Here is a 19,022-nt window from a genome sequence, read left to right as displayed (position 1 = left end):
AGGCTGCCTGGAGCAAAGCCGTATCCATTAAGAAGAAGTGAGCTCCCCATCACCAGCGGTGCACGAACAACCACTCGCCTGGATTTTCCGCTCCTCTGCTGGCCAAACCCAGCCCTTCCCACCTGGGTCTTGTGCAGTTTGGGGATTATCAAGGCCCACAGTCCTTGTGGCAGGCAGCGTGGTGGGGAGCAGGCCACACACCCCCGATATTGGTGGTCTGGGCACCGTCTTATCACTGCACAAGTGCAGGGCGACCTAACGGTTTCAGAGGCCACAAGAAGATTACCCCCAGAAATGGCTCTGCTGACAGGCCCTGTGAGATGCCCATGTCACTATCCTGGCAGAAGTCCTGGTGAGGACTCAGCCCACTACCCCAGGGACTGAGTCCTCATCTCATTGACCCTGGACCATCCTCTGGGTCCCCACCCAACCCTGCCATTGGGCACTCACCCCTAGGAATGTCAAGAAGAGCACGTGGACTTCTAGGGTGGCATCGGGGATCTGAGCCACACAGCCCTCAGAAACCTGGCTCATTGTGTATGTCACCTTGGAGTCCACAGGCTGTAGGTCACAGTAGACTGTTTCTGCAAGACCTGTGGGAAATCACAGGGCGAGAGAGGGACAAGTTAAGAACCAGTTAAGAACAAGGTAGTGACAGCTGCTCCCACTTTCTGAATGCCTACTGGATGCTTGGCCCTGTTTAAGGTCTTCATTACATCCTCACAGCTACTTTACAAGGGGTGTGTGTGTGTGTGTGGGTGTGTGTGTGTGCGCGCGTGCTTTGTTTACTCCGTCGTGTCTGACTCATTGTGACCCCATGTAGCCCGCCAGGCTCCTCTGCCCATGGAATTTTCTGGGCAAGAATACTGGAGAGGGGTGTCATTTCCTCCGCCAGGGGATTTTCCCAATGCAAGGTAGATATCATAATATTCATTCCACAGATGAAGAAACTGAGCCTCAGAAATGAAAAATCTCTTACCTGAGGTCACAATGCTAGTAGGTATAGGGTCAACAGATAAAATGCAGGACGTCCAAATTTGAATAAATAAATACGTATTTAAAGTATAAGCATATCCCAAACATTGCACGGGATTTACTTAGACTAAAAAGTTTCAGTGTTTATCTGGAATTAAAATTTCACTGGGCATCCTCTATTTTTATTTGCTACATGTAGCAACGCTAACATGTGAAGCAGGGCCCACGTGTACACGCACCCAAACCTCTGGGCTGGTTCGCTCCAAAGGATCAGGAGGAAAAACTTCCCCTCATGAGCCTCAAGGAGGCTTGAGAGTCTCCTGGCCTCAGCGGAGAGAGCCCAGGTTCAGAGGGCAGGGCCGGAGTAGGCCGCAGAGCCTGCTGCCCGGAAACGCAGGTCCTGAGGGAAGGGAATGGAATTTCACCCCGGCCCAGCAGAGGAGGAAGAGGAAATGAGGCCCCTACACCTCGTCCGAAGGAATGTGCCGGGGAAGGGGGGGCGCTCCGGAGGAGGGAAGGAGGACAGAGAAGGGGAGACTGTTTGGAAGTTTGTGTCTCCATCTTGTCGCGCTCACTTCCTGTTTTCTTGGAGATCAAAGATGGGCGCGGAGGGCCTGGCCGCACGTCCAGCCGACGCCAGCCCAGAGGATCGGGGGGAGGGAGGCTTCTTCCGAATCCCAGGCTATTGGTCTGGCTTTGGCTTAACCCGGTCTCCTTGCCCAACTTTCCACTGGTTGGCTCAGGACCCCCAGAGGTCAGAGAAGGACATAAGATGGCCACCCCCCACCCCAACACACCACCCGCCAGCAACCACTTGGGAAGGATAAGTTCAGGACAAGAACATTTGGCTTAGAAGTCCTCGCCCTGGCCCTGTCCTGTGTGCCAGGGACCCCAGAGTGCCTGTGGAATAGGGCATTTGAAAGCCAAGGTCCCTGGAACCAGGCTGACCTGGGTTTGTGTCTGAGAAGGCCCAACACTTACTAGCCTATGTGTCTTTGGTGAACTACTTCACTTTGGGCTTCGGTGTCCTCATTGGTAAAAGGACACAAGAATAGAATCCACAAAACCATAGAGGTGACTGAGAGGACTCCGTTGAGACAAGGCATATGGCTGTTTGTTGCTGTTTTTACTTTTTGGCCCCACCGCACAGCCTGTAGGATCTTAGCTCCCCAGCCAGGGATCGAACCTGCACTCCCTACGGTGGAAGCACAGAGTCTTAACCGCTGGACTGCAGAGGTTGTTCTTTTGATTTTAATTGTTTGATCGACTTTGGCCATTGAAGAACAGTTGGTCCCAGGTGGGCGATGAAGTGGTGGGACAGGACAGCTTACAGGCGTGGGGCTTCAGAGAGGGAGGTCACTGGTGTTTCAGGCTCAACTAGACTCAAGGGCTGGTACCTTTTGCTGCTGTCCCCCCTACCTGGGGACCCACCGAGCCCCTCAGTGCTCCCCACCTTCCCCCTGACCCTGACAGTGAGCACACAGGCTTCCTGGCTGTTGCTTTTCCTCCTGTACAGATGGGAGACTATAGTCCAGAGATGCAGGATGTCCAGAGTCACACAGCACACACAGCTGACTGGGCCAGGCTGGATCTACCTCTCCGCTCTCAGTCTGGGGTCTGGTCCGCAGATTAGCCCAGCGCCTTCCTCCTTCCTTCAGACTTTCCCTGCCCCCTCCCCAGACTTCCAGGAACCCCAGTTCCTCCCGGATCGCTGGGGCCGCCTGGGGCCACCTCCTCCATGCCGTCAGCGGGAGAGGCCACAGGCCTGGCCATTATGTAATGATCAGATAACGGGCCAGGCTGGGAGATCAGATAAGAGGTCCATTTATTTTGGGGCCTTTTCGAGTCCTGGCCGCCCCCACCTCGCAGACGAGAATGGGGAGACAGGAGGGAGTGTGACGCCCGGGGCCTGTCTCCTGGAGCCGGAGGCGGGCCCAGACAAAGCTGAAAACAATCCCCTGGCACCAAGGGAAACTCCTGGGACCTGGGTTGGAGGAGGCGCCGCTGGGGGCCTGGGTGACCGGGTGAGTGAGAGACCCAGCACTGGGGAGCCACCTCTCCAGCCCTGTCTGCTCCCTCTCCTGCCCCACCCACAAGCACAGAGCCACCTTGGGGGCTTTCCAAATGGCCACCCCCAGCACCTAGGGAGGCCGAGAGGATAACAGTCAAGCAAAACCAGCCCTGGGGCCAGAGGGTATGAGCAAAATCCCAGCTCTGCCTCTTGGACAGCTGGTCACCGTGAACAAGAGCCTAACTTCTCTGATCCTCAGCTTCCCCCTTTGCAAGACAGCCGCCATCATGTTTCCTGGGCATCAGGGACTATTTAGAGGCTTTGCTTGAGTTCATTCATTTGATGCGTGCAGCAGTCCTACAAGATGGGGACTATTATTATGACCATTTGACACATGGGGAGACCAAAGATTAGGGAGAGTCAAGAATTTGGAAAAGATCCTGATGCTGGAAAGATTGAGGGCAAACAGAAGAGGGTGACAGAGGACGAGATGGTTGGATGGCATCACCAACTCAATGAACATGAATTTGAGCAAACTCCAGGAGACAGTGAAGGACAGGGAAACCTGGCGTGCTGCAGTCCTTGGGGTTGCAAAGAGTTGGACATGACCGAGCAGCTGAACAACCACAGCAAGAATTTGCCTGAGGGCACCCAGCTGTTAAGTGGCAGGGTTCATACTGGAGCCCAGACCATCCAGCTGTAGCACCCAGCACCTGCTGCACAGGCTGTGTTAGCTGCATGAGGTAACCCGCGTACAGATCCTGGTATGCAGTAAGTGTTCTGGACACAGAGGCTGTGGTCATTCTATGAAATCAGGGCAGGTCCTCTTTGACAGAGGTTTTTTCTGCTTTTTCTCTTCTTCAGTCACCCAGTCACCCTTTGCTCCTTTCAGGATCCAACCATGGCCTCAAAGATTTCTCTGCGTCCAGCCCAACCACTGCTCCCTGGGCCTGGCCACCAGCAAGACCTCAGCACTCCTTTCCCCAATCTGTCCTGGGCTGCTGATGTCTCTGGGTTAAGGCCACCCTCCACAACCTGGAGTGGAGTTAAAAAGTGCCAGGATCCAGGACTTCCCTGGTGGTCCAGCGGCTAAGACTCTGAAACCCCAGTGCAGGGGCCCAGGTTTGATCCCTGGTCAGGGAACTAGATCTCACCTGCTGCAATTAAGAGTTCTCATGCCACAATTAAAGATCCCACATGTTGCAACTAAAAAAAAATTAATACATAAAGTGTAGAGATTGAGAGATGTTGAAGTTTCAGATCCTGATTCTGCTCCTTTCCAGCTTCCTTTCCATGCCTCAGTGCTATTACTTGTAAAATGGAGTGGTCATAGTTAAAATACCTTCCTTGGTGAGTTGGTGGAAACATTGGTAAATTGACACAAGCATGGTGCTAAATAGGATTCCTGCTCAGGAACTAGAAACCGCTGTCAGTTATTTATGTCCACTGGGGGGAGATGTGAACGTTTCCATCAAACATACCTTATTCCTTGCCCTTTCTGTGCCCTCTCCCTGAACACTTCTTTTCAACTCCTATTCATCCTTCAAAACCCTGTTGGGAAAATCTCATCAGAACCCATCCCGTTGTTCTCTAGGTAGGAGACCCATTAAGGTGCAGGAAAGAAACCTAATGTGTGGGGTAAGACGATTTGGCAACAGAGAGAGCCTCATTGTCTTCCCCAAGGCACTATGGTGTATGGTTAGGTCCCGGGCTCGAGCCCCTGATACTCATTTCTGAGCTATGTTACTCAGGCAAATTCCTTCACCTGCCAGTGCCCCAGTCTTCTCAGCTGTGAAATGGGGCTAATAGGAGAGCCTGCTTCATCGGGCTTTTGTGCAGGTTAAGTCTGATAGTACACATAACAGGCCTAGAGCAGTGGTCTGGCCTTCATCTCCACCTTTGTCACAGGTATTAAAGTCAGTTTGGCCCTGGATGAGAGTCCTCTTTAGCCTCCAGAGCTGATGCCCCAAAGCTGGGGCTGGAGCTAGAAGAAGGGGCTCCAGAACCAGGGCGATCAGTGTTCCAAGCCTCCCACAGCCACCCAGGCCACCCATGGTACAAGGAAAAGAAGCTGAGTTCAGTAGACAGCTTGGATCTGTCACTAGTCCTGAGCCTTGATTTCCTCATCCGTAATCTGGGTATAGAGACAAAAGGCAGCCTGACACACTGGAGACGCAGAAGAGGTGGTCCCTCCTGCTCACCCTGATTCCTCACTAGGCCCTTGAGCAAATAAATAGACCAGGCTTGTCCTCCGAGGGCCCAGCACTGACCTAGTGGTGCCCATGAGAAATTGAGATCGATTCTTTCTCTCTCTCTGGGGCTTAGTGTTACCAACTATCTGGCCAAAGTGAGAACCTCAATTAATGGTCCTGCCCTCACTGTCCCAGGGAACCCCTGTCTCCTGGTTCACACAGCTCCTGCTCCAACCTACCTTTCCTCCCGGCAAACGAGAGGCTGCCCCGAATGCACTCTAGGGATGGATATATGTAGGCTGTGTCCTGCATCCCTAGCCCCTTCTCAGGGGTCAGGGCTAGGGAGACTCTCACACAGGTGGCCAGCAGCACAGGGGACTCCAAGTCACACCTCTACCCTGTCTTTCAGTAAGCACTTACCCACACTTAGGAAACACTCTTTGATTCCAGCCACCCAGCACGGGCCACGAACCCCAGCACCTCCACTTCTGGGACTCTATCCAAGTGAAATACTCCAAAATACAGGAAAAGATGCATGTACCAAAAACGTGCTTGGAAGTGGTATTTATAACTGGTCCCCAAGGGGAAACCACCTAAGTATTCAACAACAAAGGATTCATTAGGGAAATGATGGGATGGCACGTTTAAGGGAGAGAATATTCTAGAACCACAGTGGAATGATCATGGAGTCCACACGACAACATAGAAAACTTCTGGGACATAAAAAGGGTGCATAAGATTTCCAGATTTGATCCACTTGCATTGAAATTACCTTAAAAAGCTAGACAATAGCCAGTAAGAAAGACACCAGCATGCTAACAAGGCCCAAATTAATAGAAGGAGCTGGGAGGTCATTTCCCCCACTCTCATCTATTTTCTTTGAGGAGCGGACTCGAGTGAATATATGGTTAAATTGCTTTAAAAAAATCTATACGTATTTGCTCTTAGAAGAAATTCCAGCATGACAGGAAAGTGTGTTTTAGAAAGTGAAGATCGTCTAGAGGAGCCTGGTGCTAAAGAGCAGTGACGTTGGGGTTTTCTTCGTGCATACGGTACGTCACATATGTGCTTGGTCACGTCTGACTCTCGGACCCCACAGACTGCAGCCCGCCAGGCTCCTCTGTCCTTGGGATTTCCCAGGCAAGAGTACTGGAGTGGGTTGGCATTGCCTTCTCCAGGGGATCTTTCGACCCAGGAACCAAACCTGAGTCAGCTGTGTCTCCTGCATTGGCTGGCAGTATTTTTTACTGGCTGAGCCACTTGGGAAGCTCACAGTATGTGTTTCTGCTATTTTATAGAACTGGAGTCAGTACTGTAGGAGCATCTGACAGTGTGTCCCAGACGGATGTCCACAACAGTGTAGATCTGGGAATATCTTTTTCTTGGTAACTGCTATGTGAGATTCCAGTGCGTAGTCAGCCATGTCATGGAGTCCAGGCTGGTGGACACTGCCTGGCTTTTGTTACAGGCACCCATGGACCATACATCCTTACTGAGTCGGGCAAGTAAGCCCTTGGGGCTGACTTCTGAAGGCAAGGATGTTACACAAGTTCGGGTTTTGAAAGATTCTGCCAGGTTGTGTTCCCAGAAGGCTAGATTCATCTGGGGACCTGTTTTGGTCTTATTTTGACCGCTGGGGTGCCAGCACCTGCCAGCAGGAGCAGATTAATATGTTATCAGGAGTTTTTCCAACTGGCTCTTAAACATAGCCATAATTAAAAATTAAATTTTATAAGCTTATCATTAAATAAATCACATATTTTATGTGTAATATATTTCAAATGTATACTATTGTATTGAAAGTCATAAACCCTAATTATTTTATTCCCCTTATATTATCTGTGTTCTTAAGGTTATCTACGTCTGTCATATCTGGGTGGTGGAAATAGTAGATAAAGCTTTATTATGGCGCAGCCGCCCCAACTCCAAGTCTGCTGAGCTGATAGCTTGAAATCAGCTGGGTGGGAACATTGACACCATGGATATTAACAAACATTAACAACCCCCCTCCCCCACCCACCTCTCCCAAACCACTGTTGACTATTTGCCAGCATACCACTGCCTTCCATCCTATAAAACCCGACCCTAAAGAGCTGCGAGGGTCTTTCTCTGATGACCTAGAGGAAGAGAGTGTTATCAAACTAGAAAGTGGGGGAGGCTGGAGAAAGGCAAGATGGCTGGGGGCCTATTGTGGAGTTCAGGTACAGCTTCTGTCAGAACTGTGTGGAACTCAGCAGGTCAGAGCCTCCACTTCCCCTCCTGTAAAATGGGGTGATAGAAGCAGCCGTCTTGGAAGATAACTGGGAGCTTATGGAGAGTGGCTGCCATATCACTGCCTGATCAGGAGCAAGTGCTCAAAGGAGCCACAGGCCTGGGGCGAAACCCTGCTGGTTCACTTAATGTCTGAGACTCGGTTTCCTGTATTGTCAGTGAAGCAGTGGGAAGAGCTTAGAGACCCAGGACTAGAGACCTTAACATGCCTTGGCTGGAGTTAGGGGCTTCCCTGATGGCTCAGTGATAAAGAACCTGCCTGCAAAGCAAGAGACAGAAAGAGACTCGGGTTCGATCCCTGACTGGGGAAGATCCCCTGGAGAAGGAAATGGCAATCCACTCCAGTACTCTTGCCTGGAGAAATCCCGTGGACAGAGGAGCCTAGTGGGCTATAGTCCATGTGGTCGCAAAGAGTTGGATACGACTGAGCGACTAAATAACAGTAATGACAGGGTAGGGTAGGGAGGGGGTGATCATCATTGCTTCTGTTCCCATTCTCACCCCTCCATCCCTATCCCTTAAGGAGGTCCTGGATGTGCCCGAGGTGAGGGGGTGTCCACAGGGCTATCTGGGGGCTTCAAATAAATGAGGGGCAGGGCACAGAGAGGCCCAAGGAGAGTGGCATGAGGGGCCAGGGTCCCTGACTCCTTGCTAACTCTCATCTAGTCATTTCAGAAGGTCGCAGAGGCCATGACCACCTGGAGAAGCCCCCAGGCTGAACCCCTAGTCTGGGCTGAGCCCCCATTCCGCACACTTCTTGGGTGTAAGCGGAGGGAGCACCCAGTCGGAAGGATTCCAGGAGCCGCTCACAGGCCCCAGGGAAGGTGAAGGAGGAGGAACGTAATCATAAAACCACAACAAACAGAAACCAGCTTGCCACTGACTTTCCCCGAGGGGGCTTCTCTTATCATCCTCTGCTCGGCTCACCGGCCCGAAGGCAGTCCCCCAAGATCACACCACGAGGAAACACAACGTGAGATCTGAACCCAGAGCCCAGGTTCTGACTCTGAGACCGCGCACCCTCCCGTCCCACCCATGCCTCAGATGAGGAACTTAAGGCCCAGAGAGGGCAGGGGACTCGCCAAGGGCTGAACAGCACTCTAGGACCTGGGCTTCCTGGGGAGAAACTGGACGTAGCTGGAGGCCAGTTAAGGTAAATAACTCATCCCTGTTTGCCCGAGTCGTTTAGGATGGAAAGTTCATCCTGCCAAACCGGGATGTTTGGTCACCCTGTGACATCTGTCTCGGGTGGTCCAGAACCCCCCTGACCCCAGGACAGCTCCACTGGGCAGGAGTCGGGACAGAGGGAGGAGGCCGGGAACACTCGGGGCCTGGTCTGTGCCCTGGGGGCCCAGTCACCCCCTACCCGGGTCCCTGGACACCTACTTGTGGGGCCGAGGCTGCACACGACCAGCAGCAGGGCAACGGCCTGGCAGAGCACGCCGCGGTCCATGCTGTCCTTCCGGGGGTCTGCGTGCGGGGCCTTATCCGGTGTCCAGGGGCAGGGCTGCGGACGGGTGCGGGGGCCGGCGTGGGCTCTCGCGGGGACCCAAGGGCAGCAGGCAGCTGGAGCGACGGCGTCCCTGCTCCAGCCTTCTGAGGTGGCGGCTGAGGGGTCAGGAGAAGCGGGCACGGGAGCGTGGGGCCAGGCCGGGGGGTTGCTGGCCCAGCCTTAAGCGGGGAGAGGCTGCAGGGCTTTTGTGGATGGTGGTAGCGGCAGCAGCGGTCCCGGCCTGTGGATACAGATGGAGGCTGGGGTCTGACCGTCAGCTATGGGAGCTCCGGCTCATCCAGCCTGGCCCGGGGAGGCAGGAAATGCGCTTCCTTAGAGAAGGGGCCGGGCCAGGCGGCCTGCCAGGCAGAGAGAGGAAGTGCCACAGGCTTTGTCGCTGGGTGGGGGGCCCTGGGGCGGGGGTGTTTGTTGGGGGGGAGGCAGTGGGGTGGGAGGACCCAGGCTCCAGGTTCGTCTCCCCACATACCCCACCCTTCCATCCCACCCTCTCCAACGGCTGGCTGGTGGGGTACATCTGGCAGCCCCAGGGGGGCAGATGAAAAGAACCATCCTAACAGCCCACCAAGGGGCACCATCAGGGGCCAGGCCTGGCCAAGGCCTGGAACTTCACGGGGAATTCAGCTCTGTGAACTCGCTGTCCCCGTTTTGTAGATGAGGGCACAGAGGCTTGATGAGGTGCGATCACTGACCCAAGAAGATGGTGGAGCTGGAGTTTGAACAGGTCTCCTCGGGCACCAACACTGGTTTCCCTAAGTGCGACACTGGGCTGGCGTTCCCTTGTTTTGTAAGCAGGGAGCCTGAGGCCCAGGATAGGGGAGCAATGCTCCAAAATTGGCACAGTGCGGCAGCTGGGGCTGAGATCTCAGGGCCCAGAGAGCGCAGAGGACAAGCCCACTGCCACACAGTCGCCCTGGAAATAAAGCAGGTACAACAATGCTTTCCTCGCCAGGCGGTTGCGAGATTTCCGTAGGTCCAGGTGCCATAGCACAGAGCTCTGGGCCCGGCACTCAGAAAGGGCTTGCCCATCACGCTCCCTGAGCCTGGGAGACAGTCCCAGAACTGTCCCTTGCTCATTTGCAAACAGTTAGCACCAACTACATGTCCGCCTTGGTGCTAGTCACGGGTAGCACTTTAGGATCAGCCCCAGGAGGTTCAGAGGAGGAAGCCGCTGCCTGGAGGAGGGACCATTTAGGTCTGGCCTGTGGAGTCTGGGCGAGTTGCGGTGAGGGGGTGGAAAAAGGGGTGCGGAGGGCGAGTCAGGCTGGGCACCAGCCTGAGCAAAGACACAGAGGCAAGAAGTGGCCTGACAGCCGCAGGTCAGGCAGGGGTGTGGCGGGGAAAAGAGACCTAGAGAGGCAGACTCTGGCCTTGCTCTGGGAGAGGGGGCAGTTTTTACTTGAATTTAGCCGCACCGGCTCTCAGCTGCAGTATGCCAAACTCCAGTCTTTGTTACAGCAAGGATCTTCAAGTTACAGCTTGAGAGACTTTTAGTTGCAGCATGTGGGAATCTAGTTCTCTGGCCAGGGATCGAACCCGGGACTCCTGCATCGAGAGCACAGTCTTAACCGCTGGACCACTAGGGAAGTCCCAGGGAGTGGGGGGCCTTCAGGACTGTATCCTGAAGGCCTCGGGAGTCACAGAGGGTTCTGGAGAGGGGGTGCTGGCAGAGTGGGCTTGGAGAGGACGAATTTCCGTCCCACAGTGGGGACAGAGCCAGGGGCTTTCCCCTTTACACTTGTCCTGGTCACAGATGGAGAAACCGAGGCCCAAGGAAGAAGGAGAAGGTGGGAGCCCTGGCTGCCTCCGGATAAACCGGGGGCGAGTGGAACGTGTTTGTGTCTGTAGGAGCTGACCCCCAGGGCAGGAAGGGCGGGTGTGGCTCCTTGGGTGGAGGTGGGGAAAGGTTTGCTCGCCCAGCCCTGCGGCTGCGCGTTCCATGCCCGGCCAGGCTCGGGTCTTGGGTCACTGGAGACCCATCCCAGTCCAGCAAGGCCAGGAAGGCTGTGACAGAGCAGAGGGAGACCCCCGAGAGTGACTGTTCCTCGGCCTTTTCCTGCAGCCTCGGGGATGGGGAGGTGGGCATCACCAGGCACAGGGTGGCTCCAGTGGGGGAAGGTTGGGTGCCTGTGAAGTTCCCCAGGCACCCTCCCAACCAGAGTCCATGCCCCAGGGACAGTTAGTTACTCCAGTCCCCCCGGAGCTGAACTCTCCCTCTCTCAGGCCCCACCCTAGGCCTTCCTCTGTCAGCTCTGGATCCCCTCAATCACTCCAGAGACACAGGAGGAACCTGAGGCTCCCTGAGGTTTGAGTGACCCCAGTTGGAGACCCCAGGGCTGCCTGGCTCCAAGCTCTGCTCCTTCCCATCTGCTCCCATCTGAACTTGGAGAGGACAGATGGCCCTAGGTGAGGGGGATTGTTATCCAGAATGGGTGTTGGGGCATCTGAGGCCATAACGGGGACCCCACAGGAGGCTCCTCTCAAACCTCCCTCCCGGGAACTTTCCTGGTGGACCAGCGGCTAAGACTCCAAGTTCCCGATGCAGAGGGCCTGGGTTCTATCCATGGTCAGGATCCTACGTGCTGCAACTAAGACCCCATGCAATGAAATAAATAAATATTTTTAAAAAAAAAAATAGAAAACACTGCCCTCCCATCCACCCTCATGCTGCTAATCCATCCCCTCTCACACGGTAAGCAAGACCCACTGGGTTTCTCTAGAAAGTGGGAGAGGCCTAGATGGACCCAGGCCATGCTTGTTTGTGACTTCCAGGGAGAGAAAAACCTAAGGAGGGCCTAGAGTCCTGAGCCCAGGGGCCCGGTGGAGGGAGGAAGATGGGGCACCCAGGGCTGGAGAAGGGACTCACCCCAAAGCTCCCATGGCACCCTGACGCCGCCACCCCTCAGCCAGCCTCATGCTGTGTGAGTCTGCTCGACTAGCAGCCCCTCGAGGGCAGGGACTTAGATGTCTCTGCTCCACTGCTTCCCCAGCACAGAGCCCAGGAGGACCTTCTGGTCCTTAAGACTCACTGATTAAAAGCATGAAGTTCTGCAGAAGGTAAGGCAGGAGCGGAGCCGGGGACGCATAGGGCAACTGAGACACAGAGAGATAGGCCTTTGCTCCTGTCCCCAGGGGCAGAGGCCAGTCTCCGGGCCGGGTTGCCTGTCCCCAAGGAGTCTCACAGTCACTGTGACACCGTCCTGCAGGTGGGGAGCAGCCTTGGGTTAGTGGTCTCCTTTTTGCCCCCCAGATGCACGCCCCATTCCAGGGGACACATGTACCTCCTCCAGCCCCCCCGCCAGCCCCAAGCCAGCCCTGCACAGCTCAGAGAGGAAGGAGCCAGAACCTGCAGGGTCACTGCAGATTGGTGGCCTGTCTGCTCCGGAGGCCACAGCCCTGACCTGGCCCTCTCCACCCAGCCCTTCAGGCTGTGGGTAGTCAGGTCATGGCTACTGCCAGCCCCGGGCTTCGGCACTGTCCCTCGTGACTCTCCTACACCCTGCCCACACCTGTGTCAACAGACCCTTCGCTCCGCTCTCCTCCAATTGTCCCACTGGAGCGTGCCGTCTGCTTCCTGCTGGGGCCCCGACTGATACAGACGTTTTTCAGGTGCCGCCTAGCCACACGCCAAAGAGACAGGCGGCCAATGGCCAGGCGTCTGGGCCAGGCCCCCGCCACGGGCAGGTGCCCCTTCCTCTCCCCCGCTGGCCGGGAAGACCGGGGCTGCAGGAGCGGATGGAGCACGTCTACCCTGGCCGCAGGCCACCAGAGGAATTTCAGGCGGCCCCCAGGGACTCCCCCACCAGGCGGCGGGCTGTCTCCAGCACCGGCCTGGAGCCAGGAACTATTGAAAACAGTAGGACCAGACCCACACAGGCAAGGGAGAGTGTGGGTGCGGGGAAAGACAGCTCTGGCCTGGGAGTCAGGGTGTCCAGGCTTCAGGCAAGACCTCCACGTCTTGTGATAACTGAGGAGAATCTACGTATAACTAGGGGGACTCTGCTTGGTGCTCCTGTTGACCTAAATGGGGAGGAAATTCAAAAAAGAGGGGCTATATGTAGATGCATAGCTGATTCACTCTGCTGTACGGTGGAAACTAACACAACACTGTAAAGCGACTGTTCTCCAATGAGAATTAATTTTAAAAAATGTTCTGTGTCTCAGTTTTTACCTCTGTGCAGTGGGAGGGCAGTCTGCTGGCCAGGAGGAACCTAAAGCCCAGGAGAACAATCGGAATCACCCCACCACCATTCACACGCTTGCCCTGTGCCAAGTGCCACCTCCTGGCCACTTTAACGGGCTGAGACAGTCGCACCCCCATTTTACAGTGGAGGAAACTGAGGCTCAAGTGCACAGGACAACAGGGCTGAGGAGGAGGGGCAGAGGCTAATTCTAATCTGGGCCTGTCCTTCCTCCTTTGACTTCCAGAACATTCCATCCTGGTTTTCCTCCCACCTCCCTGGTTGCCTTATCTGCCTTTTCTCTGGTACCTCCCCATCCTTCCTTACTTGGACCCTTCTTCCCTTCTCTGTTTATTCTCACCCTCAAGTCCGATTTTCTCAGATCTTTGTGACCATGATGTCATGTCCCAGCACAAACCGAGGGACTCAGACTCCAATAATTAAAACAAACATTTTGTGAACCTATATATATATATATATATACCCTTAGGATGGGCATTCATCCTGTTCCATTTTCTTTCAAATACTGATCACTAGACACCCTATTGATTTCATTGCCCACTGTGGGTCTGGGGCATAGAATATAACGCCCTAGATGCTCGCTACTCAAAGTGTCATCTTAGCGTCTCCTGGGAGCTTCTCTCAGGCCCTACCCCAGACCTGCTGAATCAGAAGCTGCGTTTAATCAATATCCTCAGGACATTCACGTGTACATTACAGTTTGGGAAGGACTGTTCTGGGTGCCCTCATCCAGATAGCTTTAAAGACCATTCATACATTGGCAGCTCCCAGCTTTGTGTCTCCAGCCGGAACTCTTCCCTCAGGCTCCAGGCCCCTGATAAGCACCTCAGACTTCACGAGTCCAAAACTGGGCTCTATTCATCCTCTGCCAACTGTTCCTGCCTCGTCTCCCCATCTCAGACCATGACAGCTCCCTCCTCTCGTTGCTCAAGACTTAAGGATGACCTTGACTCTGCTATATCATTCATCCAATCTATAAGCACATCCTTCGGCTCCTCCTCCCCAGACAAATTCCCATTGTGTGTGGGGCTCCCACCACCCCACAGCTACCACCCTGGCCACCACAAGCACCTCATGGAATATAACAGTCACTGGCCCTCCTTACTCCCACCCTTGCTCCCAGCCCACTCTGCGCACTATAAAGAGAATCTGTTAAAACCAAGTCAGGTTCCAGCCCTCCTCTGCTCAGCACCCTCTGCAGATAACCATCTGACTCAGTGTGAAAGGCAGCACCCCTCAAATGGCCCCTGAGACTCCCCTGTCCCCTCTCTGGCCTCTGCTCTTCCGCCACTCACTCAGTCCACCCCAGCTGGCCCCCTTGCTGTTCCTGGAATGCACCAAGCGCATGCCCACCTCAGGGCCTTTGCACCTGCTGTGCTCTCTCCCTGAAACTCTGTCCCCCGAGATAACCACTGGGCTTGCTCCTCGCGCTTTAAGTTGCTGATCAAATATCACATGGTCAATGAAGACTTTCCATCGCATTTTTAAAAATCGTTTTATTTATTTGTTTGTTTTTGGTTGTGCTGGGTCTTCGTTGCTGCATCTAGCTGCGGAGAGAGAGGGCTACACTGTAGTTGCGGTGTGCGGGCTTCTCATTGCAGTGGTTTCTCTTATTGTGGAACATGGGCTCTAGGGCTTGTCCCATTACATTTTAAGCAGCCCTCTCTCTCTCCACACCAGCAATTGGCCCCCTGGGCACATATCAACCTCTGACAATATTGTGTGTGTGCTAAGTTGCTTCAGTCGTGTCTGACTCTTTGCAGCTCTATGGACTGTAGCCTGACAGGCTCCTCTGTCCATAGGATTCTCCAGACAAGAATGCTGGAGTGGGTTTCCATGCCCTCCTCCAAGGGATCAAACCCACATCTCTTATGTCTCCCGCATTGGCCGGCGGCTTCTTTACCACTACTGCCACCTGGGAAACCCTCTGACAGATCATATACTGTTTATTTGGTCTGTTTCCCTCTTTAGAACAAGAGTTTCATAAGGGTAAGGGCCTAAGCTTTGCTGCTGAATCCCCATCGCTTAGAATAGCGCCTCGCCCATGACAGGTGTTCATTAAGTGTTCGTGTAATAAATGGACGAACTTAACCCCTGGGCTACACAACTTGGGGTCTCTTGGGCTGTCATTCTGGGTTTCCAGGGTGTGTGTGTTGGGGGCATTCTGAACCCAGGGATGGGGGAGTCTCTGAAGAGGGCAAATGACTCCCAAGGGTAGAGGGAGGTGACCAGGTTCGGAGGTCATGCTGGACTCTATTCTAGAAGAGTGGGATCTCTATCTCCCTCTCTTTCCCCGGGAAATGGTCCTGGTACATGCTGCCTCCTGGGTGGTGCTGACCTTCTTGATAAAACCTGACCATGCCCAAGGTCTAGATGACCACGCCCGTGACGACCATCTAAGAGGCAGAAGGATTCTGCTGGGCTGGGATTCTAGCACCTCTGTGTTGTAGGGACTCCGAGTTCATAGAAAGGGAAACTGAGGTCCAAGAAGAGATGAGACTCTCCAACACCCCATGGACCACAGTGGGCAACAGAGGTGGGAGACCCTGTACCACAACCCCCAGAAGGGGCAGAAGCTGGAGAGGCAGGTGGGGGTGCCCCTGCCTTGCTGTGTGATCTGGGGCAAGTCACACAACCTCTCTGGGTCGGCTTGCCAAAGAGGAAGCCCTGTGTTGGCCAGCTGCGCGTGTCCAGTGGGTCTCTGCACCCCTCCTCTGAAGCCCCCCCACCGTGGAGCCGCCAGGCCTTCCTGTTTACTCGAGGCCCCTCTCGCGGCTGGGAGGCGACAGCCTTGGCCTCCTCCGCTCCCCGCTTCCTTCCTCTCCCACTTCAGTGCCTCCGGCCAGGCCTCAGGGCCCCCGAGGCCAAGACTTAGGGGTGCAATCCACGGGGGCGAGGGCATCTGAGGATACCTCCCTACCTGAGAGCACCTCCTCTCTGAGACCCTGAGGTTACATAGGGGCTGCATTCGTCCTCCAGATGGTTAAAATGTTCCTGCATCTTGGGAGGGTCCCCAGAGACCTGAAGAGTGCCCATTTCTACAGTCTCGGATTGGCCATCACGCTGCCCTCTCAGCCCGCCACTAGGTGCCGAGCACACACGGACCCTAGAGATGCCCCTTCCTCCCACGCCTTCCCTGGGCTCCCGCCTCCACAGGGCAGCTCCTTTCTGAGCTCCCCAAAGTAGGGGGCTGTGGACCCGCAGCTGGGGCCTCCTGCCCAAAGCAGACCTGCTGAATCAGAGTCAGCTTTTCTAAGAGCCCAGGGAGATGTGTGTGAAGGTTACAGCTGGAAGCGCTGCAGGTCTCACTGTCCTGCCTGGTTTAAAAACTCTTCCTGGGACTTCCCCCAGCGAACCAGTGGTTAAGACTCCATGCTCTCAAAGCAGGGGGCACGGGTTCAATTCCCGGTTGAGGAACTAACATCCCACATGCTTCACAGTGTGGCCAAACAAACAAACAAACCTTCGTGAGCTTAGTCTGTTCGGTATTTCTGCCCCCAAAGACTTCTCTTGAATCTATGAAGCCTCTATAGCTAACTTCCAGTTTACAAGAAATTCAAGGGGTGGGGTAGCTGGTTAAACGCCACCATGAGGAAGTAACAGAAGAATCTGGAAAAAGGAATTTTCTGTAGGACAACTGGTCCCTTCACAGTCAGCGCCACCTTCGAGGTTAAAAGAGGTTTCATGGAATCACAACCAAATGCAGTGTGTGGTCCTGGGTTGCATTCTGGTTTGACACAGACGTATTTTGGGGACCACTGGGGAAAATTGCATGTGGTCTGATTATTACCTATCACAATGCTACTATTAACCTAGTGTTCTTGGACCTCTGAGTTGTGGTTACATAGGAAAGGGTCCTTACTTATTGTAAAGTCATACTGAAGTCAGACTTTATGGGTGAAGTGTTTTCATATCTGTAATTTACTTAAAAGTGGTTTGGCAAAAGTAAAACAATGAGGTATGGAAAAATAGTGCCAACTAAATGTTGGTGATTGGTGTACGGAGGTTCATTATATTATTTCCTTCAGTTTTCAGTTTGCTTGAAAATGTTCATTGAAAAATAAAGCTCTGGGACTTCCCTGGTGGTCCAGTGGTTAAGAATCTGCCTTGTAATGCAGGGGACCCAAGTTCAATCCCTGGTCAGAGAACTAAGGTTCCGTATGCTGCAATGGAGATCCTGCGTGCCACATCTAAGACCCAACGCAGCAATACATAAATATTAAAATATATTAATTAAGTAGAATATATATGAATCAAATTATCTGCTTCTGTCCCTCTAAGGCTTCAGCCCTCCCCACACTCAATGGGTTGTCTCCACCTCTGAGGCTCTGCAGAGCTGTCCCCTCTGCCCTTCCAGGCCCTCTCATTCCTAATCAAACATACTCCTAGTTTCCTTCAAGGCCCCACTTCAGAGTTCCAGCTCAAGGAAACTCCCGCCACCCAGACCCCCTCTGAGTTCTGTATTCAGAGCTGGTCTGGGTGGAGTAGCTAGGGTGGAATTTTGTGAATATGGCCGCCCTTGTTCCGAGAGCCACTGCACATGGACCAGGGGGTTTGTGACCTCGTCTTGTGAGCATAGCAGTTGCTCTGGAAAGTAGAATGAACAAACGTGAACGAAGGAAACCCTCACAGGGAGGTTTGTGGTGGCAAGGATGGGGTGGAGCTGTTAAAAAGTTTGTGTTTTTTCCCCCAAATTCTCAAGGGTTTGGTTTTTTTTAATTAATAAAGTGATTCCATGGTGAATAGTTGGGGTCAGCTTAGGTTTTCATAAACTAAAGACATACTTGAATTAATGAAGCTGTACTTGAAAAATAAAGGTAATGAAGATGATTTTGTCAGGTAGATTTCTCTTAGCTTTGTATCATTTGGGGTGTGTTTTTCCACTTGCCCTCACACTGATCCTAACAACCTCGACAGAGGAGATGCATGCACGCCTGTGTGTGTTTTAGCCCAGTTTGATAGATGCTCAGACAGTAAAGAATCTGCCTGCAATGAGGGAGACCTGGGTTCGATCCCTGGGTCAGGAAGATCCCCTGGAGAAGGGAATGGCAACCCACTCCAGTATTCTTACCTGGAGAATTCCATGGACAGAGAAGTCTGGCAGGCTACAGTCCATGGTGTCTCAGAGAGTTGGACCTGACTGAATGACTACACTTTCACTTTCCTTTTGACAGATGCAACAAGGAGACCCCGAGGTGAGAGGTCACAGAAAGAGTAGGGACTCCCTTGCGTGCCCGGGTTGGCGTGGCTCACAGACTAACCAGCCGCAGAAGACCAATCTGTACCCCACCCAGGGCCTCATGGTGCGGGCCTTCTAGAACCTATCTCCCCTATACTATTATCTACTGATTTCATGTTCTTCTTTCAATAGACTCACTTTTTATAACTTAAATATGTTTATTTTAAAGGAAAGTTTAAATAATGACTGTAAACGGAAAACCAGCCTCATGTGCCATAAATAGAAGGGGACACACACACGGGTTGCCCTCACCCCACCCAGGATTCCGTCCCAGCTGAGGGTGCCCTGCTGGAGGCTCTCTTGGCTTTAAAGGGAGTCGCTGGGCTTGGGACAGGTGTTAGGGGCACGTGAACACCAAGGGAGACGCTCTCCGTGATGAGGTCAAGGCATGAAAGAGAACAGAAGAGGGAAGATAGTTCTCCCGGGGGACTCTGGGGTATTCCGAGGCATTCCCAATGCATTCTGCCAAGGCTGCTCAGGTCTGTGTTTCCACAGGCCGTGGTACTGACCACTCACATCCCTGGCTCAGTGTGTTCTCATCCTAACCTTGGTGGGGGGCAGAGGGAGGAGCACTGAGCCTAATTCAGATTTGGAAATGGGCTCGGGGAGGGTAGGTTGTGAC

At 53.7% G+C, this 19,022-nt stretch overlaps 1 protein-coding gene and 1 long non-coding RNA gene across 2 annotated transcripts in view; one reads left to right on the top strand and one right to left on the bottom strand.

Annotated features, from left to right (window-relative positions):
- ENG (endoglin) overlaps nucleotides 1-9,420 on the bottom strand; it is a 30,645-nt gene extending 21,225 nt beyond the window's left edge. Inside the window, exons 1-2 of the mRNA XM_069582322.1 lie at nucleotides 8,836-9,420; nucleotides 451-593 (exon numbers count right to left, since the gene is read on the bottom strand). Of these exons, the coding sequence (XP_069438423.1) occupies nucleotides 451-593; nucleotides 8,836-8,902 (210 nt within the window). The 5' untranslated portion in view covers nucleotides 8,903-9,420. The remainder of the gene's footprint in view (nucleotides 1-450; nucleotides 594-8,835) is intronic.
- On the top strand, nucleotides 7,269-18,600 carry LOC138436568 (uncharacterized). The gene is made up of 2 exons (XR_011255480.1): nucleotides 7,269-8,602; nucleotides 18,336-18,600. It is a non-coding gene; the product is annotated as an uncharacterized lncRNA (long non-coding RNA).
- Nucleotides 18,601-19,022: the final 422 nt, after the last annotated feature.

The sequence above is a fragment of the Ovis canadensis genome, chromosome 3, assembly GCF_042477335.2.
Source record: "Ovis canadensis isolate MfBH-ARS-UI-01 breed Bighorn chromosome 3, ARS-UI_OviCan_v2, whole genome shotgun sequence".
NCBI lineage: Eukaryota > Metazoa > Chordata > Mammalia > Artiodactyla > Bovidae > Ovis > Ovis canadensis.
The sequence above is the reverse complement of the archived record's forward strand: the minus strand, read 5'-3'. Positions and strand labels throughout refer to the sequence as shown.